The 22709-nt window shown below is 48.6% G+C and overlaps 10 protein-coding genes across 10 annotated transcripts; 5 read left to right on the plus strand and 5 right to left on the minus strand.

Annotated features, from left to right (window-relative positions):
* Positions 1 to 29: 29 nt before the first annotated feature.
* Positions 30 to 1031, minus strand: N7537_005395 (uncharacterized protein; the record flags this gene model as incomplete). The annotated part of the gene is made up of 3 exons (XM_056896452.1): positions 30 to 274; positions 340 to 942; positions 1001 to 1031. The coding sequence occupies 3 exons, from the start codon at positions 1029 to 1031 to the stop codon at positions 30 to 32; spliced, it is 879 nt and encodes a 292-aa protein (XP_056752237.1).
* A 1666-nt stretch (positions 1032 to 2697) lies between these two features.
* N7537_005396 (MDR family MFS transporter) lies at positions 2698 to 4497 on the plus strand (the record flags this gene model as incomplete). Its single annotated transcript, XM_056896453.1, has 5 exons — positions 2698 to 2874; positions 2942 to 3008; positions 3125 to 3320; positions 3374 to 3800; positions 3850 to 4497. 5 exons carry the CDS (start codon positions 2698 to 2700, stop codon positions 4495 to 4497), a joined length of 1515 nt encoding a protein of 504 aa, XP_056752238.1.
* An 870-nt stretch (positions 4498 to 5367) lies between these two features.
* On the plus strand, positions 5368 to 6708 carry cdpNPT (putative dimethylallyl tryptophan synthase; the record flags this gene model as incomplete). The annotated part of the gene is made up of 2 exons (XM_056896454.1): positions 5368 to 6542; positions 6609 to 6708. 2 exons carry the CDS (start codon positions 5368 to 5370, stop codon positions 6706 to 6708), a joined length of 1275 nt encoding a protein of 424 aa, XP_056752239.1.
* Positions 6709 to 7051: 343 nt separating this feature from the next.
* Positions 7052 to 8040, minus strand: N7537_005398 (class I SAM-dependent methyltransferase; the record flags this gene model as incomplete). Its single annotated transcript, XM_056896455.1, has 5 exons — positions 7052 to 7440; positions 7501 to 7557; positions 7612 to 7650; positions 7715 to 7883; positions 7924 to 8040. The coding sequence occupies 5 exons, from the start codon at positions 8038 to 8040 to the stop codon at positions 7052 to 7054; spliced, it is 771 nt and encodes a 256-aa protein (XP_056752240.1).
* A 1089-nt stretch (positions 8041 to 9129) lies between these two features.
* N7537_005399 (cytochrome P450) lies at positions 9130 to 10426 on the plus strand (the record flags this gene model as incomplete). Its single annotated transcript, XM_056896456.1, has 6 exons — positions 9130 to 9145; positions 9204 to 9272; positions 9328 to 9512; positions 9540 to 9921; positions 10006 to 10250; positions 10307 to 10426. 6 exons carry the CDS (start codon positions 9130 to 9132, stop codon positions 10424 to 10426), a joined length of 1017 nt encoding a protein of 338 aa, XP_056752241.1.
* A 402-nt stretch (positions 10427 to 10828) lies between these two features.
* On the minus strand, positions 10829 to 11226 carry N7537_005400 (uncharacterized protein; the record flags this gene model as incomplete). Its single annotated transcript, XM_056896457.1, has 2 exons — positions 10829 to 11118; positions 11199 to 11226. 2 exons carry the CDS (start codon positions 11224 to 11226, stop codon positions 10829 to 10831), a joined length of 318 nt encoding a protein of 105 aa, XP_056752242.1.
* Positions 11227 to 11246: 20 nt separating this feature from the next.
* Positions 11247 to 11692, minus strand: N7537_005401 (uncharacterized protein; the record flags this gene model as incomplete). The annotated part of the gene is made up of 2 exons (XM_056896458.1): positions 11247 to 11450; positions 11537 to 11692. 2 exons carry the CDS (start codon positions 11690 to 11692, stop codon positions 11247 to 11249), a joined length of 360 nt encoding a protein of 119 aa, XP_056752243.1.
* A 14-nt stretch (positions 11693 to 11706) lies between these two features.
* Positions 11707 to 12051, plus strand: N7537_005402 (uncharacterized protein; the record flags this gene model as incomplete). The annotated part of the gene is made up of 1 exon (XM_056896459.1): positions 11707 to 12051. One exon carries the CDS (start codon positions 11707 to 11709, stop codon positions 12049 to 12051), a length of 345 nt encoding a protein of 114 aa, XP_056752244.1.
* Positions 12052 to 13289: 1238 nt separating this feature from the next.
* On the minus strand, positions 13290 to 14934 carry N7537_005403 (cytochrome P450; the record flags this gene model as incomplete). Its single annotated transcript, XM_056896460.1, has 3 exons — positions 13290 to 14520; positions 14570 to 14754; positions 14818 to 14934. The coding sequence occupies 3 exons, from the start codon at positions 14932 to 14934 to the stop codon at positions 13290 to 13292; spliced, it is 1533 nt and encodes a 510-aa protein (XP_056752245.1).
* A 542-nt stretch (positions 14935 to 15476) lies between these two features.
* On the plus strand, positions 15477 to 22696 carry N7537_005404 (non-ribosomal peptide synthetase; the record flags this gene model as incomplete). The annotated part of the gene is made up of 3 exons (XM_056896461.1): positions 15477 to 15851; positions 15906 to 22460; positions 22517 to 22696. The coding sequence occupies 3 exons, from the start codon at positions 15477 to 15479 to the stop codon at positions 22694 to 22696; spliced, it is 7110 nt and encodes a 2369-aa protein (XP_056752246.1).
* Positions 22697 to 22709: the final 13 nt, after the last annotated feature.

The following is a 22709-nucleotide window of genomic DNA, read 5'->3' on the forward strand; positions in this document are numbered from 1 at the left end:
CCAGATAATCAGCTTGGTCCCACCAGTCGCTAAATATTTGCTATCTGGGAAAAAACAGCAACTCTGATATTTGTATCGTGGCCGACTGACGTGCGGATTGCGGTTCCGTCTGAAGTATTCCAAAGCCTTGCATGCTTGCCAGCAGGAATAACAAACCATTCACTGTTGGGCGAGAAAGCGATCTGACTTTTCACAGAATAACCGAGGTCCTTGATGTCAAACGTTCGCCAAAGTTGGATGTTGACACCATGAGAACCAATCTTGTTGTTTGGGACTGCAGATGATATCATCAGCAAAACTGAATGAACTAAAGCTTCAGGTTGATCAGTATTTTCTCACCATCAACAACCTCCGGCGCTGGATATGATGGATTGAAATTGGATGACACAGAGCTTTCCGTCATTGAATTGATTGTAGGCAATCTTTTCTTGAATAGAGACATGTTAGGCTCCGAATTAGATGCCTTTCTATTCCATGATGCAGAGGTTCCCGTCATTTCACTAATCCCAGAGGACTTTTGTGCATGTATAGAGATGTCAATCTCCGGATCAGAAGGGCTCAGTTTTGACTCTACCCATGGGTGCGAAATAGCCATAGTAGCTGTTATTCGGTCGTCTGGGATAGGGCACATAAGTGAGGTGATAAATTCAACACTGAGCGCTGTATATTTGGAAAGACGGCGAGTGGGAAATTGGTTGATCTGCGTCGCATATTGGAACAGAGCCCCAAGATCCTCGAACACCATCTCTTTGGTAAGGAGCTCAAACACAATCTGACCAAGGGCCCATATATCCGAGGCAAAAGGGGCACCGCGCTTGATTAAGCCGTATACCTCGGGGGCTATATAGCCCGGTGTTCCACGTAGGATTGTAGAAGCGCCAGGGGCTGCTGCTTCTATGCGTTTGCTGATACCAAAGTCGGAAATCTTGATCCACCATTCATCTGGTGGGTGCGATTGTATTAGAATGTTCTGCAACACAGATATTCCGGGCTGTCATACCAGCCCTGCGACTTGATGAAACATCGTTCATACTACCAAGTATATATTAGCGAAAGCGAACTTCCACGGGTCCTCCACAGATAGACCGTTTAAGTAACGAACCCTCGGTTGCGAGAATTTGGCAATCGCCTCAAGCTCACGATTGTAGTCAATAGCACCGAATCCCCCCTGATATTGATTTGTTTCACAGCTCGAACTTTTCTATGACCACCCGTTGTGCGTTCTTCGGCCATACACTTCCGCACCCGCCACTTCCGACTTCTTTCCCTCGTCGCCAATGCTCTTCTCTGGTGACAAGCCGGCGGCTTAATTTCGGGTCGGGTTCATGATATGTATGGACGGTTTCGACGGTGCAATCGGGTAGGTAATATGTTTCCAGCTTGGAATCACGAACCAAATCTGGGATTTTGGCTATCTAGACGTCGTAATGACTGAAACCCCGGACGGCGTTGGAGCATCCACAAATTAGAAAAAGAATCAGGGCTAAGCGGGGTACTATCAGCTCAGCCTCAACAGCTGACATCTTTAAAGAGGACGCAACGCAATCGGCCTACGACTCTGGGTGGGGCAGCACTGGAGAACCTTCTAAGGTTGGGAGGTACACCAGTGCAATAGATCCATGGGAGCTGTCCTGGACTATGTATAAGGTAAATAAACATCAGTATTATCTGACAGAAATCCAGGGATTATAAAGTTATATTTTGATCAGTACTAGAGTATGTAGGGGCAGAGCTTACCTGAATTATAACAGATGGCTTAATGAGCAAAGTATCCACCCGTGGGCCTAGGTAGTCCATAAGAATGAAGCTATTCCTACCATATAAATCACCGTATGCGCTTATTTCTAGGCGTTGAAGCTATTGCAATCGGCCAAAGATCTCGAGATTAATATAAGGAGGCATTTTGTGCAGTTCGGGACGGTGCTCGATGTTTGGGATTCGAAGAAACTGATGATCTGTGGGGTAGGAATAGCTTCAATTTTGAGGAATATAGAGATTTCAAAGGCTCTTATACAAAGTGTGCTTTGTTTACCGCCCTTGTATACACCTAAAAAGATACCTAAAAAGAATATCTAAAAAGTCTAGCTAAAAATATATCCAAACACATTATCTGAAAAGACATGACAAGGTACGGTAACCAGCCAACTATTCTTATATGTGGTATGTATAACTAGGAATAGCTTCAATTTACAGAATACGGTATAGAGCAGTGTCTAAAGCGGTCTATAATTTAGGCATATCAAGACATTATCCCAAAAAAAAAAAAATTCTGGCATTTCACCTTCGGCCGTTCTACCCCTTCGCACCCACCCCAAAATATGGCCGCTGGTAACATAGAATCAATCTAGGCGGCCTGCAACTTGGGCGTTCTTGTCAACTCAATAGCGCGGACTACTTTCGAACTATGCTTTCTTTTTACATACATATAAAAATCTACATGATAAACCCTCCATTACAAGGATGCATTCGTAAGGTAACCTTAGCCGTTGAAGCCTGCGGGGTGGCCAATGGGGCTTCAATCTCAAGAATGCATCGCAATTCCGGGGTGTTGTCCGTCACTGGGCTGGGCTGCAGCCACTATTTATTGTCCCCTGCAGGACAATATTTTGTTCGCCCTTTTCTTTGCCTGGAATGCCAAGCAAGAGCTAAAATGTTATGAAAAGACGCACTCCTCCATCTTCGGATCTTCCGTCGAACATGGATTTCGCCCAACCTACATCAATGGAGAAGACAACAGCAACTGATCCTCCACCGCAGGAAATCCCAAGTCACGCACCCGATGAAGGGGGATCACTATCTCGCCCTCCGGCGAGCACCTGGACAATTGTATCTCTCACTATAGCCCTCTGTCTAGGGATCTTTTGCATGTCGTTGGTAAGTGAAATGCTGTAGATAGCAGCGAGCGCTAGAAGAAACGGCCCATGAAGACTGACTTGCCTAGGATGTCACAATCATCACGACCGCTATTCCTCGTATCACCGATCAGTTTGACTCAATAGGCGACATCGGTTGGTACGGCAGTTCATATCTCCTTACAAATTGCGCCACTACCCTTGCCTTTGGCAATTCTATACATTCTACTCGACAAAATGGGTATACCTATCCGCCTTATTTCTGTTTGAAGTCGGTTCGCTTGTCTGTGGAGTTACTCCTACCTCTGTTAGTCTGATCCTGGGTCGATGCATCGCTGGTCTAGGTGCTGGAGGTCTCTTCTCCGGGAGTCTCTTGATCATTGCTCAGACTGTTCCTTTGCATCGTCGCCCAGTCTTCACGGCCTTGCTTGGTAGTATGTATGGTATTGCCAGCGTCGCTGGTCCTCCGTGAGTTGGACTTCTTTCTTCATTCTGCTTTGGATATCTTCTAACAGGATCAGATTGGGAGGCGCATTGACAGACCGCGTGTCCTGGCGTTGGTGCTTCTACATCAACTTGCCTATCGGTGCTGTCACAGCTGTATTTGTCCTATTTTTCTTCCACGCCCCTGAGTCAGTCAGAAGGCGCCCAGAGTTACGCAAACTGCTGAGTGAGCTAGATCCGATCGGTTCGTTCTTTTTCCTACCTGCCATCGTCTGCCTTCTTTTGGCACTCCAGTGGGGTGGCACCCAATACTCTTGGAATAACCCTCGGATCATCGTTCTTTTCGTGCTCGCCGGTGTTCTCCTGTTCGCCTTCCTCGGTGTTCAGATCTACCAGAATGAGAAGGCTACACTTCCACCACGTATCGTCCGGAATCGAAACATCTGGTCATCAGCCTGGTTTGCCATCACCCTTAATGGTGCTTACTTTGTCTTCATTTACTACGTATGTCGCGGGTAAAACATATCCACGTTCGCGAAAGCTAACTTTTTAGCTTCCTATTTGGTTCCAGGCAATCAAGGGCGCATCGGCCACCAAATCAGGCGTAATGAACCTGCCGACTATCATCGCCGTTGTTGTCGTCTCCATTCTATCCGGCCTCGTCACCATATCCGGCTACTACAACCCTGTGATGATTATGTCCTCTGTCATATTAGCAATTGGCGCCGGTCTACTAAGTACCCTGAAGACAGACTCGGGGAGTGGCGAATGGGTCGGCTACCAGATTCTAATGGGACTCGGTGTCGGTCTCGGAATGCAACAGCCGTATATAGTGGTGCAGAATGTGCTACCTGATGGTGACATCCCCACTGGTACAGCTGTGATAACGTTTGCCCAGACCCTGGGAGGTGCAATCTTTATTTCCGTGGGTCAAAATATATTCCAGAACCAGTTCGTTCACGCCATGCGCTTGGAAGATCCCTCGGTGAATGTAGGCGCAGTTCTATCGGCTGGCATGACGACCTTGCGGAAGCATCTTCCAGCTGAACAGCTCCCAGTCGTTCTAAGATCCTACAACTCCGCCATTACCGAGGCCTTCTATGTGGGCATGGCTTTGGCAGCACTTTCGTTCTTTGGAACAGTCGCGTTGGATTGGAAGTCTGTCAAGAAGCCGAGGAACGCTCCACCCGACGATGACTGAGAGTTGAGTCTGAACGTGATTTAGGTGTATATAGCAGAGCCCAAAGCAGAGCCAGAGCTCGGGTGTTCTCTATAATGTTAATTTCGTGGGTCACATATACAAGACCCAGAATCGGAACCATCTCTACGTGTACTGGAGTAAGGCATTAATTAGGCCCCCCAGACTACAGAGATCTGCTGAGACCCTGCATAGGTAGTAGTAAATATTACGTAGTAGTTAAACCTTGAACTCCAATTTTGAATTACCAACTCATCCTACGCAACCCTGTCGGGCGGTAAAACCAGTCGCCCATTTTCAGGCCGCCATCGACAGCTTAGGCTTTCCCTTAATCTGCTTAGAGCCAAGCCGTGAAAGTTATTTGTCGCAAGGGCCGTTTTGGGGCCATTTTTGCCCCCTCCCTCCGCAAACCAACTACTAGCTCCCTTGAGGGTGCATGTACTTTCCTTGGCATATCTTGGCTTTGACTCGGCAGTTTTCCGAAAAGTAAAAGAGAAACTTGCATTGGCATTTACCCAAGTGAGGCGAGTCATGTGGGAGTCATGTGGCAACAAATAGAGCCCTATGAAGTACGTCGAAGTCCCTTGCATAATATGACCTGTGTACTCCGTGCATGCCAACGTAGTACCCCATATGTACTGCAGCACGAGGTCACGGAAAATATTCAGCTCAGCACATGCCAAGCGGAACTTTCACTGCTGCTCCATGAGAGATGTTCTCTGGTCTTGGTAGGACGTGGAAATATGAGCTAGTGGCATTGGTGTGGAATAAAGGGTTCGCACCTTCATAGCTTGCATTTGGGGTAATCTTTAGACAATACAACATCTCCGACACCTTTAGTTTCTGGAAAAATCCTCATACCACCATACCGCAATGACAGTGTCTTCCACTAGCCAGACTCTCAAGGTCTCTGTGCCAGCGGTCGCCCCAGAGGCAGATATGCCCCATCGCACGCTGAGCAAGTCGATGACCTTTGCCAATTTGGACCAATACCAATACTGGCATGCCGTCGGTCCAATTCTGGGGAGAATGCTCTCCAACGGCAACTACGGCATCCACCAGCAATATGAATATTTGTGTCTATTTGCGCATGTTATAATTCCAAAGCTGGGACCCTTTCCTGGCGGAAGAGATATATACAAATGTCTGCTCGGAGGCACCGGCTCCGTGGAGCTCAGTCAGAACGTCCAAAAATTGGGCCTGACTACACGGGTTGCGTTCGAGCCCACAAGCTACATTGCTAGCACTGGAGTCGACCCGCTCAATCGACACACGGTACACGCTACCCTGGCCGAGTTGAGGGCTATCGGGTCTGCCACCGTTGACATGGAGCTACATCAAATCCTCGTCAATGAGCTGACTTTGACGGACCGCGAGGAAAATCTCATGTCCCCGGAAGCTATCTCGGGAACTGCGTGGAAGACGCAAATTCTGCTTGCTTTGGACTTGGGCCAGACTGGCATCACTGTCAAGGAGTATTTCTACCCTGCACTTAAGGCTTCTGTGACTGGGCAAAGTGTGGCCAAACTGTGCTTTTCTGCTATTCGCAAAGTGGACAAGCAAGGAGATTTCGAACCATCGAGTAAGGTCATTGAGGCCTATATGCAAACCCAGAGCCAGACAGACCTTTACTTTTTGTCCTGTGATTTGGTTGATCCAGCGCAAACTCGGATCAAGCTTTACCTAATGGAGCTAGACATGAGGTTGGCAAAGGTCGAGGAGCACTGGACAATGGGCGGTAAGCTCAATGACGAAGAGACATTGCTTGGACTGAAAATGCTGCGAGAACTGTGGGTGGAGTTCGGGATTATCGAAGGCATGCGAAATGAGCCGGAGCGGCCATCACTGCCTGGAGATCCCGACACTATCGTTCCCTTCATCATGAACTATGAGATGAACCCCGGCGAGGCATTGCCTAAGCCTAAGTTCTACTTCCCCTTGGTCGGCATTTCGGAGCTGAAAATCGCCAATGTGCTCACAGCATTCTTTGAGCGCTATGATATGCCTGACCAGGCCGCAGTCTATCGCGACAATTTGCAGACATACTAGTAAGTTCCTTCTCTATAAAGACGTATGCCGAATGTTTGTTGCTAACCTGACTTGTGTTATACCAGCCCCAGCAAGGATTTGGCTATTGCAACGGATCATCAGGCATGGCTGTCCTTCTCATACACCAAGAAGAAGGGACCATATCTCACCATGTACTATCACTAGTAGTTTAACACATTAGTTTGTCTTCGATATTGTTGATGATAGACGAATGGATGAGTGGATAGCTTGTTTGTACTTAATTTAAGATATTGAGACTAGCTAGAAAGTAGAAAGTCTAATATGTTACGGAAACCCACTGGTATCCTTTCCTCTTGCTTTAGGTAGTACATTCGAAAAGGCGATTAATATGGGGACTGACTGTTTTCCTGGTATCCGTGCACACATGGTATGGTACGGCTTGTTAAAAGCTTTCAGGATACTTAGTAGAACATGTAATATTTCAAAGCTATGGAAACTATACGAAACTGCTATGGCATCGCTAGTCGAGATAGCCATCCTCACCCACCTAAGTTGTTTTCTGGCCAGTTGCAAAAACAGCAGTCCACTTCTGCGGCACCAGGCCATTCGCTCCATAAGTTTCATTCAGATACCGGTGAAGAGCCGGCAAAATGTCCTCTTCGTGCTTATCCCTTTGCTCCTGACTCCACCATTTACTGACAATAATAGGAATCATCGGCTGTGCAATCTTGTACAAGTCCTCGATGCTTGTCTCGAATTGCTTCGTGATTGTCGTGACTTGGACTTTCTGGAATCCTGCCTCCTCAAACCTGGAGTGGACACAATCCTCCGAGTCCCATCCTGGGTTCATGCAGGACATGAATTCCTTGCTAGTTGGGAATGGAAGATCCGCCGGGATTGTGGCAACAGCAGCCTCAAGAACGGCAAGCCATTCGGCTGTGATATGTTAGAATTGGCCTTCATAGTAGAGATGGCGGAAATTGAAATGGAACATACTTCGCTGCCAAGTTGAAACCGTAAGTGTTCCTCCCTGTTGAAGAATCCGCATGACCTCTGTTCATGTAGATGAGTTTTCATTTCGCATATTTTGGTTGTGAGTGAACTAACCTTTCATGGCAGCATAGGTGTCGGGAAAGGAAGTGAAAGCTAAATTCCGGCAAGATTCTGTATCAGTACTCTAGGACAACGATACACTTCCACATTTACATACCAAGAGCGGCAAACACGTGGGTATAATGTCCGGTAGGAAGCTCGGTATTTTGCGCATCCACCACCTTAGCAGTTGAATTGCTCCATCCTCTCTCTGAGATCTTCTGCTTCACATGACCAGTGAGCTCAGGTGAGATGTCACCACATGTCAGTTCCCAGCTCTGTTCTAACTAGCTGGGAATCCAACATGTCATGGAGGGCATCGGAGACAACACCCGTTCCACAGGCCAGGTCCAAGATTGCCAGAGGCCGTAGGCTTGACTCGCTGAGCCCCGAAATATTTATCAAATCCTGGGTATAATAGCAGGTAATCTTTTCCGCGGTCATATAGGTATCTAGGATTCCCTTGCCCGTGTAGAGCTCGGTGAATTTGGTGGCACGAGTCGTAATGAGATTGAGATACGAAGGGATTGAGGAATTTGAGCAATATGCGTTAATCGAAATTTGGAGAAACCAATGGAGTGAAATTGGTTTTACGTTTTATAAGGTCGGGATGCACTTCCCTAATACGACAGTAACAGCGGAGGTCCCTACTTCGGGAGTATATCACGCAATCCATCAAATGTAAAATACAAGTTGGATGAAGCACATACATATTTTTCACTCCTCTCGATCTAGACTTCTCCATTCCTGGGCATATCTCCGCCTCAGAGGCAAGGAGTCACCAGACGGTGGGTCCCCATTCCAATACCCCATACTGGGTAACAAAAGTAGGAGGATAAAAGCAATTAGCAAGTTATTAGGGTAATTACAGGTTTTTCTTTCAGTGGCGCAATCCAGCCTTGTAGTCTGAAATACTTTCGTTCCCACAAAATAGAATTTCTCTGTCACTCGGGAAGATAGTGATATATCTTGTATCCTCAACAGGCTGGTTCAAGGCAATAAATAATCACCAGTCAATAATGGACATCAGTAGCAAGTTGCCGCTTTGCTGCTCATCTTCGGAGTTATCCTGCTGTTTCCATTTCATAGGACCCAGTCTTTCATCTTCATAAACTCGCACTCGTGGGATATTTTCCGAGCCAAAGCCAAGCGAGAATTCGAATCAAATGCAGAAAGCCTCATTCAAAATGCACTAGGAAAGGTCAGTTAAATTCTAGTTTTGTCTTTGTAACAAGGAGGACGAGTATTAACGCCCACAGGACAGGAACTTTCGGCATTTCAATTGGTAACCAACATGGGAACTTATCTAATCCTTGCAGACTGATATGCCGAGGAAATGAGAAATGATGAACGATTCAGTGCCTATGATTCTTTGAATGATGTATGTATGCCTTGTCCGTCGACGCATTCCGTATATTATGGATAGTTACCTGACCCAGGGACTTGCATTTGATCCTACTGGAATTACCAGGTTTTGAGACTATGTTTCAAGGCTCATTGCATAACCATGTGTCCCCTACTGCGATTCACGATATGAATAGGGAGCTGGGTAAGCTGTTCCGGCCTCGGACTATTCGCTTCATGCATGACTAATCGCCATGTCACAGTCCACTTGACTCAACCGCTCTCAGATGAGGTAGACCACTGCCTGCAAGCTCAATGGAGCGAGAATTCCGGTATGCTCTGAGTATCCACTAATACATCATTGCTGTGGGGTCTGATAGATTACAGAATGGCACACTGTCTCAACCCACGACACTGTCTTGGCCTTGGTCCCTCAGATGACCAAGCGAGCATTTGTCGGAGCCGAGCTCTGTCGTAACGCTGAATGGCTCGATATTGCGATTAGTTTTACGATTAATCGTGCTATTGCCGTCCAAGCAATCCAGGCTTGGCCCTGGATCCTGCAGCCTGTTGTCCATTGATTCTTGCCCACCTGCAAGGGTGTTCGTCGCCAGATTCAGCGAGCTCGAGACATCTTGATGCCAGTTCTAGAGCGCGAGAGGCAGGTTATGCACAGCAAAGATATGTCCACCGATCGGGTATTCTCGACATTAACTTTCATTGATCAGTATGCCAACGGGTCTCGGTATGACGCCACCATGGCCCAGCTGAGACTGACCGCTGTGTCCGTCCTGACCACTTCGGACATGGTAGAGAAAGTGCTAGCAAGAATTTGCGAATATCCAGAGTTGATCCAGCCGCTCCGTGAAGAGGCAATCTTGGCCGTTGAAAGTGGCGGCTTGCATCACAAGTCCCTGCTCAAACTGACACTAATGGAGAGTGTGATGAAAGAAAGTCAGCGGCTTGAGCCTGCCACACTCAGTGCGTTGCTTCCTTCCCTTCATTTCTCATTCCAGTGTTACTATGTCGTTCGACCTTGCTAATTTATTCGTGTTTTCATTTCAGTATCCATGTTCCGAGTGGCCAAAAGGACAGTCATATTGCAAGATGGCACAACTATCCCTAAGGGTACCAGCGTTGCCTTTGCCAATGACCTTCGGCTAGACCCCGTAATGTATCCGGATCCTGAAAAGTTTGACGATTATCGATTCGAAGAAATGAGGAAAGATCCAGAGCAGGCAAGCTTGCCCCATTCACCAAGACAAGAACAAGCCATTTGGCTTTCGGTCATGGGAAACACGCTTGTCCTGGTAGGTTCCTTTCCAGCAATGAAGCTAAACTGATACTTTGTCATATTTTGCTCAAGTACGACTTGAAAGCACTAGATGGACGTGTCCCGGATCTGCACATTCGGGGAATGTTTATCCAGAGGGATACAGGAGGGATGCTCTCGGTGAGAAGACGACAGGAGGAAGTCACGCTGTGATGGTAGTTATGAATGGAGTTGTTTCGCGTACCTAGATTTGATGTGTTGGCGAATCATAACCGTTTCATATTATCAGAACTGTTTCCAGTCAGTCTGTATTGCCTGAAGCCTCGAGTCCTGGGCAAATAAATCTCTAAGAGTCAAACAATACAGCAAAGGCCCACGCTGCTATGCAAGATGTCAAAACATATCCTAGTGCATACAAGAGAGATACTGCGACGTATTTAGAAGAGCTTGCTATTTTAGGATTGCCATTTAACTGGCTTAGGATCTGCTCAGCACTGTAATTAAAGGAATATCATTCAAATTGAAGTAGATATTTCGGCAGGTATTGAATTTAAACTCGTTCCAGAAAGACAGGTCGAGTCTACAAGATCCCCGTCATAAATACCACAATGAGAATCAAGCTTCTACAGGTTTCTTGAAATCGTGTACCACCTGATACTTGCTGTCCAATGGAATATTCCGTGGTCGATACGCCGTGTTGTCCCGAACCGCACCCATCGCAGCAGGGAACTGCTCGTAAACATCACGCTTCACGTCATAGCCAAAGATCCACTCGGGACGTGGGAACTTCATGATGGACGGATTCTTCTCAATAGCCTCCCAGTCTGGATCACGCATCTGATTATAGATTGCATTACCACTGTCCTGGATAATGCTGGTGCGCTGGTATCGAATTCTTTCCACCACTTAGAGAGCCAGTCTCACCTGACTCTTTCCCACCAGCACGAGGTAAATCGCTATGTAGCCGCATCCTCAACAGACTGACCACCTCCCTGTCCCGCAATCGGGGACATCGCGTGAGCTGCATCTCCGATCACCATAATACGCCACAACGAGAGGTCCAGGTTGGCAGGGGATCGCGGGAGATGATCTTGTAGTCCGCAAGGTTTTCGCTTGGCGTGTGTCGCAGAACAGCAGCGACTCGAGAGTAAGTGGGCCAGTCCTTGAGCAGGGCGAGGGCATCCTCGACGCGGGCATTGGTGATATTTTCCCATGATTCGTCAGCCTTCTCGTGGTTCTAATGTTCCCAAAACCAAGTCAGTCTTTACTCTGGTGCCCGAAGTTGGAAGTAATACACACTCGGTGCCACACCTACCAAATTACATTGTTTCCGCGTTTTCCAGTCGCCAAGGTCAATCCTAGGCCTCCGGTCGTTATGTACCGTCGCATCCTGTCTTGCAAGCCTGCCTCCTCCAGGATCCATTGGGCCTCGGGGTCCCCTGCCAGCAACTTGGCACTGAAACATGCCCTTTGCTGCATTGCTTCCCAACGCAATGCTATCTCCTAGTCTAGTCAATAAACAACGCAAAGACTTTCAAGTTGATATCGCAGAGCTTACCCAGTACTCTAATCTCCGGGCTCCTCTCAAGGCCAACTACCACGTGTCCCTTGTAATGACACTCAATCGCCGCAACAAGACCAGCAATCCCGAGCCCGACAATAATCACTTGGATTCCACTAGAACTGGGTACCGCAACTCCACTGGGGCTAACCCCATGTGTGACAGTCATCGTATTGCGCTTTGTTGTAGTGGACCTTGGTGGTTTGGGCCTAGCGACTACAACAAGAACGAGAGAATCTCTCTTTATGGTGACTTGGTTGCCGATCCCTACTACTGAGGCTAGAACCGTAGTACATACTACCTGAAGATAGTGGGCTGGATGGAGAGCTGGACCTACATTTCTCTACCTGCCTTGCTACATGCATTGATCATTACGTTCCGATCACACCATGCGGTGTGTCGATCCGCTCTTCGTTGTAGGTATTACTGAAATTAGCCTCTAGCACGCCAGCACACCGCTGCGGAATGAGGTAAGATGTTGTATGTATGACAACCTCTACAAACCATCACCTTTAACGCACAGACGACTGCCAAGAAAGGGGGCCAGAAACATGCTGCAATGCATGAGTCCGGGCATAACATTCAGCTAGGCCCATTTAGATAAAGGCCCGATGCCAAGGATTGCTGAGGACGACTTGCCTCTGATGCCAAGGACCATGTAGGATGCAGTTACATACAATGCGCATTGTGATGTGAGGTAGGAATGCGGGAGAGCGCGCTATTGTTTCCATGTAGCCAAGCCCATGGAAGCCCGAGATGGGGCCCAGAGCACTACGAGTAGTCCGCACGGCGATTACAGATCGGGCCTGATGCAAGGGAATACATTCCCCACGATGGAAAACAATCTCTGGGGATGATCAGCAGCTACCTCCGTATAACGTGAGTCTTCCTGCTAGCGCATTTCCCTGTCTCGAGGGCATGTCTGTGAATGTGGGTCTTCCAAAACTCTACTTGGATTTGTCGTCGCCGATTGGCTCAAAAATAAAGTTAGGTGAAGATCAATCTCCACTGATAGTTACAGGGGTCTCACAGAATTAGAGCGTGCAAGGGAACAGCACATGAACTATCGATTACCTATCGATCGCGGGTGATCTTCGACGATCAGGAACTGTAAGCTAGTTTGTAATGGGGATTTCATTATGCTCACCGTGCCCAGATTTTAGTCCTCCGGGATCGGCGGTACATGAGCGAGACTGAGATTCAGTCACGTGGCTAATGTCTCAGGGATGGAGTACCATGCTAGCCGTAGCTAGTGGATAGTAACAAGTCAAAATATTAAGACAGAGAATCCATGCAGAATATTAATTTAGTTAGTATTATGAAACTTGACTTGGTTGGGCCAAACCTCAGGCGGAAATTCCATTGCTCAGAAGGGTATATTATCAGCGAAATACAGTGACAATGTTCCCATCTAGGATACAGAAGCCTTGGAAAGATGAGTCCAAACAATCAATCCATGTATTTTGAGTAGCCAGATCTGATTATAGCCCACTCAAGTGGAGAGAAGAATGTATACTATAGCGCTTCCAAGATAATCTCCTGCTCAGCAACCTTAAACCACGCATCTCCTCGTTTCTGGGCAACTTCCTCGTTCACAGCAGACTTTCCAGGGGGTTTCAAGTGATAATTTTCTACAGTGTAGGCAACCAGCACCTTTAGAATCGTGTCTGCCAATGCCTGTGCGATACACTGGCGGGGCCCGAAGCCAAAGCGCCAAAATCGATACCGAAAGCTGGACCTGGATTCCTCCAGGAACCGCTGGGGTCGGAAGGTCATTTTATCAGAGCCCCAGGCGTCATCCCAGATGTTCAACGCATTGGTGTCAACCACCATGAAGGTCCCATGGGGAATGCGGTATCCACCCACGTCACGGTCAGTGGGCATCGATTGCGCGTAGGTGTAGTTCGTCACTGGCTTCAGTCTTGCAGATTCATTGATGCAGCTCGCCAGCAGAGTCGAGTTGCTGGCAATGTATTTGACCCAGGACTCTGGAGCTACGTCAGATCGGGTTAGTGAGATCTCGTTTCTTAGCTCGGTCTGTAAGCCGGCATTCTCAGCCAGAAATTGTGGGATCCAAGAGAAACTGCCGATTGTCACGTCGATGTTGGCAAACAGCGCTTCGTCCAATGTGTGCATCAGCTCGGTTGGTGTAATCTGACCTTGTTCAACAGCCCTATACAAGGGAACAATAGCACAAGCAGAGGCATCGTCACGGTTCACTGCAAGCTGATACGCCATCTGATTGAACTTTGCCCAACGAGTGTGGAAGACGTGCAACTTGTTCCTTATGCCCGGGTAAAATATCTTGCTGATGGAGAAGAGTGACAATCCTCCTTTGAAGGCATATTGGAACACATCGGTGCGCAGATCGGTGATGAGCAAGAGCTCCTCTGTCATATCTGAGGACAAGTTTCCGTACAAGAGGTCGCTAATAACCCAGAAGGGCAGAAACTTGAGGTCCTCGGCGGGCTTGATTCGTAGCGCTTTCCCGCCTTCATCCTCCTTGTATAACTCAGAGAAATGGCGTGAGATGCGGGACTGGACAAAGGGAACATATGTCGTGGGCTTCTGGGTAAATGGTCGTGAAACTACAGCATGGACCTTCTTCCAATGTCCTTGGCTGATGAGTCCGACACCATCACCGACCAGGTCGCCCATTACCCATCCACCATTCAGGTTTGAAGCCTTGTAGTGGTTGCCAGAGTCCTTAAACACCGTCTTGATCTCATCCGCGCGGGTCAAAATGCTGTCCTTCCATTTAGTGTGGGTAGTTCATTTTACGGGAGATGACTTACATTTCTGGCGTGAGGCCGACCCAGATGCGATACACCGGGCCATATCGCTCGGCCCACTGACGAGAGAAGTTCTCTCCCTCCAGGAACTTGAGACTACCCCCGCCATCTGGAAATCGGTAAGGGAAAGTTGGGATGGGTGTCGAGCCATCCGTCGAATAAATTGGGTACCACCAGAGCAGAAGTCTCTACATTGATTCAAGAGTAAACGTCAGCGGTGTTCTATCGATGTACCTCGGAGTATTACTGACATTAACGATGTAGGATACTACTCGATTTGACCAAGTATTTGGCTGGAAGGCGTTCCACAAGGTGGCTAGAAGCGACATAACTGCCAACTGCAGTGCTAGAAAAATGTAACTTGACATTTTGTGACGCTGACGTTGGAAAAAAACAGAAGTAATGAATGGAGGATTCAACCTTGTAAATGACGAGTTTAGATTCAATGGAGTGGAGAGCACGGTGCAATTGTCCAAATGAGTATGGTCCAGTAATAGAGACGATCTTATTCCAGCTCCCACATGTGCGGCTGACAATCCAGGGCGACATCACCGAGTGGCCTCAATATCACCTGCACAAAGTACCATGCGGGTGCAATGTTGATCAGCAAAGACCAACATGCATGGTCGCATCGGGCTGATCTAGGCGAGCGCATGGTGTTAATATCTGCAAGGACTTCCGGGGATGGTTCCAGATGTAGCCACGCACTAAAGGCCATTGGTGGCCAGGCTCGGCTTGGCAACTATAACAACACTCTTGCTGCTAATACCCCATTCTTGGCGGTTTTAAGAGGTATATCGGGAGAAGCCATTTGGGCTGAAGTACAGACATTCTGTGTATTCATTACCATGAAGGAAGCCTCATATCTCGGGAGGAACCTTAACCTTGGGAGTACTTTTCCACCATCGCCATGGATTCTTATCATAGTCGTCATACTATTTCCCTTACTTTGCGTAAGGAATTGGAAGCAGAATGGACGGATAATGGTCAAGCGTTGCTCCAGCCTCATCTTCTCAAAGCATCCTGGGCCTTGTTGCTTGGCAGGCATTTGGAAACACAAACGACAACATTTGCAGTGCTGGAACAACTGGTAGCTCCTCTGACAGATGCGTGTTCAAAGTTGGTGGTGTCACCTGCGCATTTAGAAACCTGGGAAATATCAGACAATCCGGATAGTCTCTTGGTGGATGCAGCGAAGGAAACACAAAGAGAGCCTCTTTCGGGAACACAGGCCTCAACGGCTGTGGTTATCAGGTGGCATAATGAACCGAAAGGTCCGACGTCTGTAAGTAGGAGTGCAATAATGCGTTATTCACACAACGTACTAATAGAGTTTCAGTTGCCCTGTGCATTCGATACGATGATTGTTTTGGATTGCAGTATATCACCAGTCCAGGTATCCATGAAATACTCAAGGACATCTCTCACGCTAAATCAAGCCTGGTCACAATTAACGGCTCTGGTTCACATTCTGGAGCAGATAGTTATACGTCCCGGGCTATCACTCCAAGAGGCGGATTTCCTGGGCTCATATAGCTCCAAATTGATCCGGCAATGGAACAACCCGTACTCACTCGCACGACCACAAGTGTGCATTCATACATTGATCCTAGAGCATTGCCGGAGCCAACCAAATGCCGAGGCGCTGTGCGCTTGGGATGGTTCCATCACTTATGCGGAACTTGATCAGTTTTCACTGGCAGTCGCATTGCAGCTGCTGTTACTTGGTATTGGCCCAGAGTCAGTGGTTCCGCTCTACTTCGAAAAATCGCGCTGGACGGTGGTCGCCATGCTAGGAGTCCTGAGAGCGGGAGGTGCTTTCGTTCTCCTCGATCACTCTCACCCTATGACTCGTCTGGCCGAGATTTGTTCGGAGGTGCAGGCAACGGTTGCCATCGCATCGGAGTCATTGCAGGAACTGGGTCAGCAGCTGGGTCCTGGAGTTATCACAGTCCTCGACACAATCAAGACCCAAGTCGATAAAGGCAGAGGCATCTTGAACACATCTGTCAAGCCTTCAAACGCCGCATACGTTGCTTTTACTTCCGGGTCAACCGGAAAGCCCAAAGGGATCGTGGTTGAACATCAGTGCTTTGTTGCAAACACGCTCTCTCAAAATGCAGTCCAGAATATTAATAGCGAGACGCGGGCATTTCAGTTTGCCTCATATGGATTTGATAGCAGCATTCTTGAGACATTGATGCCTTTGGTGGCAGGCGGTTGCGTCTGTATACCCTCGGAAAAGCAGCGGCTCAACGGCCTCGCAGATGCTATCCGGGGGCTGCGAGCCAACTGGCTCGAACTAACTCCATCTGTCGCACGATTTATCAACCCCGAAGAGGTGCCGGACGTGAAATCTGTCTTGCTTGTGGGTGAGTCCATGTCTCAAGACCACATCACGCAATGGTCGGGGTCGGGGAAGATCCAACTCCTCAACGCATACGGCCCGGCCGAGTGCAGTGTGGTGTCCACTGTACAGCCGCATGTGCAACTACAAGACTCCAATAATATCGGTCGTTCATACAGCAGCCACTGTTGGATCGTCAACCCTCATGATCATGATCAGCTTGAGCCCCTGGGTGCGGTGGGAGAGTTACTCATCAGCGGACCAATCGTGGCCCGAGGCTATCTCAACCTGCCCCACCAGAAGTCTTTCATCTCTAACCCTTGTTGGGCCAAGCGATTCGGCATTCCACCTCGTGAACGCGTTTACAAAACTGGAGATCTTGTGCGATACAACCTGGAGGATGGCACGTTGCGATATGTCGGGCGCAAAGACCGGGAGGTGAAAATCCACGGGCAACGCATTGACCTGCAGGAAATTGAGCATCATGCCTCCAAGTTTCAGAAAGGAATACTTGCGGTGGCCGATGTTATTCAAGCCAACAGTAGTAGTGCAGGGAAACTCCTTGCGTTATTCATTGTTGCAGATAATGATGAGAGTCATATGACGAAGGAAAGCTTCGTTGTCCCCATGAATGACACACTCCTCGATTTGGTGACTGATATCAAACACTGGCTTCGTGATTGTCTACCGCCATATATGATCCCAACCAAATATACTTTTGTCAATCGGTTTCCTCTAACGAGAACTGGCAAACTTGATCGACGAGCCTTGGTCGATCTTGGAACAACATCGAGTCACACGCCATCTGGAGAGTACCCATCAAATCAGCGTGATAAAGAAGATGTCGACCTGGACCCAGAGGTTTTCGCCAAGGAGATTACCCTGTGCTCAGTCTTTGCTCAGGTATTGGGTTGCCTGGAAGCGAGCATCGGCGCAGAAGATGGTTTCTACGACATGGGAGGGAATTCATTAGCTGCTATCGAGCTGGTAGCCCGCGCACGCAAGCGTGGCCTGGAGATCACGGTGGCAGATATTATCCGTCTTCAGAATCCACGACAGATTGCGCGATGCACTGTGGAGAGCAAAGAATCTCACGAGATCCCGCCATTCTCTCTTCTTGAGAATATCGAACAGAGTTTATCTACCGCGACCGGCCAATGTGGTATTGAAAGAGAAATGATTGAAGACATTTACCCCTGCACCCCTCTACAGGAAGGCCTCATGCATCTGTCCATTGGGAATCCAGGAGCTTTCATAGGAACATACCAATTCTCATTACCTCCTTCCACCAACCTTCATCGGATTTGGGCTGCATGGGAACAGCTTTGGCTCGTACATCCCATCCTCCGAACACGCATCATCCAACTTCAGGATGGTCAAAAGCTGCAAGTAGTTACCAAGCACAACCCATCATGCAAGGATATTTCAACCATGGATGATTGTCAGCCCATGAACTTGGGAACTCCCCTTGCACGTGTGACATTCTATCCTGGACGAACTTCGAGGGGGTCGGACTCTGGCCTATTCCTCCTTACTATGCATCACGCTCTTTTTGATGGATGGTCATATATGCAGCTGCTCGAGGATCTCCAGGTGATTTACAATGGGGACATCCTGCCACCACGCCCTGCCTTCAATCATGTCATTGACTACATCTCCGAGTTGAGCATTGAGGAAAGTCGCTCTTTTTGGAGTAAAGAGTTCAATGACCTCGAAGCAAAAGTGTTCCCTGTCTGTCCCCGGCGGGCATCCGTCGAGCCACATTGGCAAATCAGAAGCCAGCAAATCACTCTGGGCAAGTCAGATACGAACTGGACTCTCGCCAATAAAATCAAATTGGCGTGGTCTCTTGTTATCTCTTCCCAAACTCTCTCACATGATGTGGTTTACGGATTGACAGTCTCGGGCCGGAATGCCCCAGTTCCAGAGATCGATCGTATTGCTGGGCCAACTTTTGCAACATTCCCCTTCCGCACGCAGCTTGATGACGATATATCGGTGGAAGATATGCTGATTCAAATGCGACAGCACGATGTCTCTATCATGCCATTTGAGCATATTGGTCTCAGGCGTATCGCGGAGTCAAGCCCAGACGCGGCCTTGGCTTGTGGATTCCAGAATCTTCTCACCATCAGGTTGCAATCCCTTCAAATTCCTCCTGGTGCCTTGATTGCGTTACCCGAGAATGAAGACTATGACCTGAAGTTTGCGTCATATCCCCTGTCAATCGTGGCCCAACAGGAAGGTGAATCGCTAGAGGTCAAGGCCGTCTTTAACAACTACATTATGGGCCCTGATAAGGCTGAGGCGCTCTTAGAGCAGTTTGATACTTTGTTGCAACGAATTCTCCAGGGGCCCAGAGCAACAATGAGGGACCTAAGAAGCCACCTTTCTCCCGAGTGGCAGCAATTGGCGGCGATAAACAAAAAGAGTCTACCACACATGCATTGCCTGCACGATGTCATCCAGGGCTTCGCTGTCACTCAACCGAACTCAGAGGCTGTCTGCGCGTGGGATGGCTCTCTCACGTATAGAGAACTTGTCGCGTCCGCGCGGAGATTGGCAGATCATCTCCGGTCTTTCGGATCAGGGTCGGGACCCGGTGCGGTCATCGGGATCTGTGTGGAACGATCGAAATGGTTCCCCGTCGCCATCCTGGGTGTCTTGATGTCTGGAGCTGCCATGGTTTTGTTAGAACCTAAATTCCCCACACAGCGTTTACAGCATATCTTGCGAGACGCCGGTGCGCGAACGATGATATGCTCTCTGATATTCCAAGAGAAGTGCACGGGGTTAGTCGATGACACGTTGGCTCTGACCGCCGATATCATGACCCAAGCGGACTACGATGCTTGGACTCCATCAGCGGTGTCTCATCAAGATCCAATGTATGTTGCCTTTACGTCTGGATCAACCGGTGCCCCAAAGGGTGTTGTGATCGAACACGGCATGGTATATTCGATGCTCGAGGCACATAAGGACATCATCGGCGCATCAACTGCGTCCCGTGGCTTACTATTCGCCTCGCCCGCTTTTGATATCTGCCTTGCTGAGATTGTACTTCTGCTGGGTGTGGGAGGATGTGTCTGTGTGCCCTCCGAAGCTCAACGTATGAACAGCCTGGCGAAAGCAATGACAACCATGCAGGTCAATATGGCCATGCTGACCCCTTCGGTGGCACGAACCCTTTCGCCAGCCGCAGTCCCTTGTCTCCGAACCCTGATTCTTGGAGGAGAGCCCCCATCAGCCTCTGATCTGGCGACATGGGCTTCACGGGTCCAGCTGCATCAATCGTATGGACCTGCTGAGTGCGCTATGTACACGACTACCACACCGCCATTGGCTCCCAGTTCAAATTTAGGCAACGTCGGGTCTTCCTCAAACGCGTCCTGTTGGATTGTTGACCCAGACAACCATGATGACCTTCAGCCTCTGGGCTCGGTGGGAGAACTACTGATCGGTGGGCCCATTGTTGGAAGAGGGTACATCAACCGAGTCCAGGAGTCTGCAGCGGCCTTCATTCGTGATCCTGTCTGGAGCAAGAAATTCCCCTTCTTGCGAGGAGACCGACTTTACAAGACTGGAGATCTTGCTGTCTTGAACGCGGACGGGTCTTTAAATTTGGTCGGCCGAAAGGACACACAGGTCAAGCTCAACGGGCAGCGTATTGAGCTGCATGAGATTGAACATTGTGCTGAGAGATACCAACATAGTACCGCGGTCATTGCGGAATTGATACAGCCCGCCGGCATCCAGAGACCTAGACTTATCATGTTCGTTTATGATCCTGCAACGGTTGAAACGATGGTGGGCATCAACCCTGCTTGCCATGACTACCGGGAACTGTTTCTCTCGCCGTCAACACAAAATCAAGCTTACCTTGAGGGCATAAAACATCATCTCAATCAACACCTTCCACCGTATATGATACCTTCCTTCTTCCTTCCACTATCCCGTCTACCACTTAGCCCAAGTGGCAAGGCTGACCGCAAGACACTACGCCAGATTGCATGCAAGATGGAAAGAGAGACATTGGAGATGTACCTGAACAATCCAATTGTAGAAAAAAGGGATCCAACCACAGAGCAAGAACGATTCGTCCGTGCAAGCTTTGCCACAGCCCTGTCATTAAATGAGGAGGCCATTGGGATGGACGATAACTTCTTCGCTTTAGGAGGCGATTCCATCACTGCCATGCGGGTTCTCACTTTGTGTCGAAGAAGAAACATGGCCATCTCGATGCAGGATTTCCTCTCAAAGAACACTGTATCCTTGTTTTGCACACATGCTGTTGTGATTCAGGGCCAGACCGTTGGTTCCAAACGCCAGAAACTCCTTAATTCACAAGACTCGGCTCGACGTGAAGATCAACTTGTCCAGTTTGAGCACATCGATTACCAGCTAGACATGATTCGATCTCGGTTGAATTTGTTGAAATCGGATTCCATCGAGGAAATCTACCCCTGCTCTGCTGCCCACAGTGGTTTGTTAGAGCTCTACACATCCAATTACACGAGCACAGCAATTTTCGAAATCTCTCCTACGGGATCAGTTACTGCTATGCAGGTTAGTAATGCTTGGAGTCAACTAGTGCACCGTCATATCGCCTTGCGGACGGTCATCATGAAAGAGCCAAAGGTTCACGCAGATTATCTCCATGTGGTACTAGATAAGGGCCCAGCTCAAATTGTTGCTCTTCCTCGCAGCAAGAATGCCCTTTCGGAACTGAAAAGCCTCGAACCAGTGAAATCCTGGGGCTTGTCCCCACCACACCGGTTAATCATAGGTCAGAACGATTCTGGGGCGGTCTTCATGAGGCTGGAAATGGGCTGTGCCTTGATTGATGCTTTTTCCATGACCATCCTACTAGAAGAGCTTTCTCTTGTCCTCCAGGGTCAGCACTTGCCACAGAAAGGGATCTCGTATTGTCAATACCTGTCCCATCTGCGCAGCCAGTCACCTGCAGAAACACTGCAATACTGGTCACAGGCGCTTTATGGAATTTACCCTTCTCACCTGCCCAGAGTACCTTCCAAGCAGGACTCACTGCCTGAAGCTCGCTCGCAGAGCCGGATCCTCCCATTTGTGCAATCAAAGCGTCTAGATTCCTTCTGGCGCTCCAATAATCTCACCATCACCAACGTTTTCCAACTTGCATGGGCCTTAACCCTCACCCACTATACCAACTCCCGCGATGTGTGCTTCGGAACCATCACCTCTGGGCGTGATATACCCCACCTTGAAGTATGGAACATCGTTGGATCGTTCTTCAACGTTCTTCCGTGTCGAATTGCGATTGATCCCACGCGGACGGTGCTAGATACACTACGACAGAACCAGGAGGATATTCAGGGTCGCAACGACAACCAAAACTGTTCAATACCAGATATGATCCGCAAATCTGGAATAAGGACCTGGGACAAAGATCAGCAGTTGTTTAATACGGTTCTGACGGTGCAAAACCCATTCTCAACACAAGCATCCCCTGCGAAGGACGGGAGCAACGAGATCGATATTAAACTCATCGATTTGGACGATGCAACAGAGGTAAGTGTTTTTCGAACTAGAGTCACGATCAGACTGAGTAATGTCAATTGTTTTAGTACGACCTTTGTGTGGCTATCCTTCCCTCCCCTTCCCACTTCAAGGTGGAACTGCGCTACTGGTCAACGACAGCATCCGAGGAATATGCCTCGGATATCATGGATCGCCTTTTCGATCAGCTGGAACAAATTGTGCATCATGCGACCAAGCCATTGAGCGTCATCACCAGCATTGGATGACAACCATATCTCC

This window comes from Penicillium hordei, assembly GCF_028827395.1.
Source record: "Penicillium hordei strain IBT 12815 chromosome Unknown utg000003l_segment0_segment0, whole genome shotgun sequence".
In the NCBI taxonomy this organism is placed as follows: Eukaryota; Fungi; Ascomycota; class Eurotiomycetes; order Eurotiales; family Aspergillaceae; genus Penicillium; species Penicillium hordei.